This window comes from Asparagus officinalis, chromosome 1 (genome assembly GCF_001876935.1).
Source record: "Asparagus officinalis chromosome 1, Aspof.V1, whole genome shotgun sequence".
Lineage (NCBI taxonomy): Eukaryota > Viridiplantae > Streptophyta > Magnoliopsida > Asparagales > Asparagaceae > Asparagus > Asparagus officinalis.
In genome coordinates, this window is record NC_033794.1 from 92831989 (window position 1) to 92835386 (window position 3398).

The 3398-nt window shown below is 41.2% G+C and overlaps 1 protein-coding gene across 1 annotated transcript; it reads left to right on the forward strand.

The window, feature by feature from the left end:
* Nucleotides 486-1835, forward strand: LOC109837404. Its single transcript, XM_020405642.1, has one exon. It carries the CDS (start codon nt 486-488, stop codon nt 1833-1835), a length of 1350 nt encoding a protein of 449 aa, XP_020261231.1.

Genomic DNA, 3398 nt, shown 5'->3' on the forward strand with positions numbered 1-3398 from the left:
ACCAAATCAAAATGTATCCTGATGATGAAAACCATACATCCTTTCGAACACCTTCAGGGATATACTATTATACAGTAATGCCCTTTGGGTTAAAAAATGCGAGCGCCACCTATCAACGCGCTATGACCTTTATCTTCCAAAAACATCTACGAAAGATCGTGGAATGTTACGTTGATGATTTGGTTGTCAAAAGTCATGACAAGGAAAATCATTTACACGACTTGAAAACAATGTTTGATCTTATGCGGGTGCATCAGCTCAAGATGAATCCAACTAAGACATTCTTAGGAATGGCTAGTGGTAAATTTCTCGGGTTCGTAGTCACGGGTAACGGAATTCATTTAGACCCAGATAAAGTCAAGGTCATCCAAGAGCTACCACCTCCCAGGAATCTTAAGGAGCTTCGAGGCTTACAAGGATGATTGGCGTATATTCACAGGTTCATTTCTAACCTGTCCGGGAAATGCCAACCATTCTCAAAACTAATGAAGAAAGGAGTATCTTTTATATGGGACGAGGCTTGCCAGAAAACGTTTGAGGAGATTAAGCAATATCTCTCCAATCCACCGATATTGGTCGCACCAAAGTCTGGTAAACCTTTCTTGATATATATTCGGGCTACAGATCATGCATTAGCAGGGCTCCTGGCACAAGATGATGAAAATGGCCATGAACAAGCCGTCTACTATCTTAGTAGGACATTATCGGGTGCTGAACCTCGTTATCCTCTCATTAAGAAGGAATGTTTGGCGCTGGTCTTCACAGTTCAGAAAATACGACATTATTTGGTTGGGCAAATCATACATGTTATTTCTCATATTAATCCTATTCGGGTATTCATGACACAGCCCAGTGCATTGAATTGGCGACTCGCCAGGTGGGTTTTATTGCTTTCCCAATATGACATCCACTTTAAACCTCAAAAAGCAGTGAAAGGCCTGGCTATCTGTGACCTTATGGCTAATCATCCACTAAAAGAAAAGGTCGAATTATACCAGGACATACCTGATGAGGCATATGAAGCAAACATCGTCTCTAGAGAACAAGTATGGCAATTGTACTTTAATGGTGTAGCAAGGACAAGTTCTACTGGTCGGGTTATAGCTAGAGTGGGGGTTGTCTTTATCTCTCCCCAAAACCACATACTCCTACGCGCCGTTTCTTTAACAGAGCCGTGTTCTAATAATATGGTGGAATACAATACTTTGTTGGTTGGCTTGGATATAGCCAAGCAGTTGGGAGTGAAATGCTTAGAGGCATACAGTGATTCTCAACTTATTGTTAATCAAATGAAAGGAGAATATGAGGTTAGGAATAAAGACCTCATTCCTTACCATGCCGCAGCAATCGCATTGGCCGATTCCTTTGAGGGCTTTTACATTAACCATGTACCCCGTCTCAAGAATACCTATGTTGATGCACTGGCGTCACTTGCGGCTACCTTAGCTCTACCTGAAGGAACTACCCAGCAGGTCACATTGACAAGTAGACAATTATTCAAATCAAAGTATGCACTGCAGATCAATGCAGTTGAAGCGGAACCTTCAACACTCGAACATAAAGATTGGCGATTTCCAATCATCGATTATGTCTTATACGGCTTATTGCCTGAAGACATCAAAGAAAAAGAATCTATTCGTAGACGAGCACCTAGATTCTACTATGATTCTCAATCCCAGACTTTGTATCGAAAGTCGTACGATGGACTTTTGCTTCACTGTTTGTCAAATAGGGAAGCAAAAGAAGCCCTTAAAGAGGCTCATGGTGGCATCTGCGGAGCTCATCAGCCTGGTCCTAAATTATGGGATCGACTACGCAGATTGGGTTATTATTAGCCTAATATGGTACAAGATGTTGTTGCTTATGCCAAACGGTGCCACGCCTGTCAGATACATGCTAATTACATGCATCGACCACCCGAGCATCTTCATCCTTCAACCACTTCATGGCCTTTCGAAACGTGGGGAATGGACATTGTTGGTCTAGTGACACCACCCTCTTCCAAAGGACATCGTTTCATTTTGGTGATAACTGATTACTTTTCTAAATGGGCAGAAGCAATCCCGTTGAGAGAAGTCAAAGCGAGTGATGTTGTTAAATTCTTAAAACATCACATCGTATATAAGTACGACATTCCGAGACGTATCATTCATGACAATGGGTCCCAATTCGTTAGCCAAGCTTTTACCCGATTCTGTGACAAATTTAGGATCAAGAATTTGGCTTCAACGGCTTATAATCCTGCTGCTAACGGGCTAGCAGAAGCATTTAACAAGACCATCGTCAGAATTCTCACTAAAGTGGTTTCAACGAGCAAAAGAGATTGGAACGAGAAATTGGGTCAGAGTTTGTGGGCTTATCGTACAACGATTCGAACGCCGACAGGAGCGACACCATATTCCTTGGTATACGGATGTGAAGTTGTATTACCATTAGATATACAAATTCCTTCTTTGCGGATAGCACTCACAATTGGTATGACGACGGAAGAGAATCATCACCGACGTCTTGAAGAGCTGGAAGCGCTTGATGAAAAGCGGCTATTGGCTCAACAACACATTGAGCTTTATCAAGCTCGGATTTCCAAAGTATTTGATAAGAAGGTTAAATACCATACATTTAAGGAAGGCGACTTGGTTCTTGCAGCTCGGCGCCCGATGATTTTGAACTCCAAGAAGAAAGGAAAGTTTGAGCCAAAGTGGGAAGGGCCATTTGTAGTAGAAACTGTCTACTCAAATGGAGCCTATCGTCTTATCACCAAGGATGGCGACAAACTTATGATGCCTATCAACGGTAAATTTTTAAAGAAATATTACCCGTAGACTTTATCATCAAGTGTACCTTGCCACTGGAGAAGAAGCAAATAAAGGTAATGATTTCTTTATTTCATCTCTTCCAAATTTCCCTCACTAATCCTCTTCAATAGGATAGTAGGACTATTATTGTATTAACTCTACCTCTGATTGCTGATGGTCTTCTAATAGTAACCTACTATGTGATGTGTTACTTTCCTAACATCATCATACTTCTAAAGTCACTGAACGATGTGATTTTCCTAACGTCGTTATTTTCCCAAATAACGTTCGTTTTCCTAACTTAGGCCTACCAAGTGATGTGCCTTCGTTTCCAACATCGTCATACTTCTAAAGTCACTGAACGATGTGATTTTCCTAAACATTGTCATTTTCCCAAATAACGTTCGTTTTCCTAACTAAGGCCTACCAAGTGATGTGCCTTCGTTTCCAACATCGTCATACTTCTAAAGTCACTAAACGATGTGATTTTCCTAACGTCGTCATTTTCCTAAATGACGTTCGTTTTCCTAACTTAGGCCTACCAAGTGATGTGCCTTCGTTTCCAACATCATCATATTTCTAAAGTCACTGAACGATGTGATT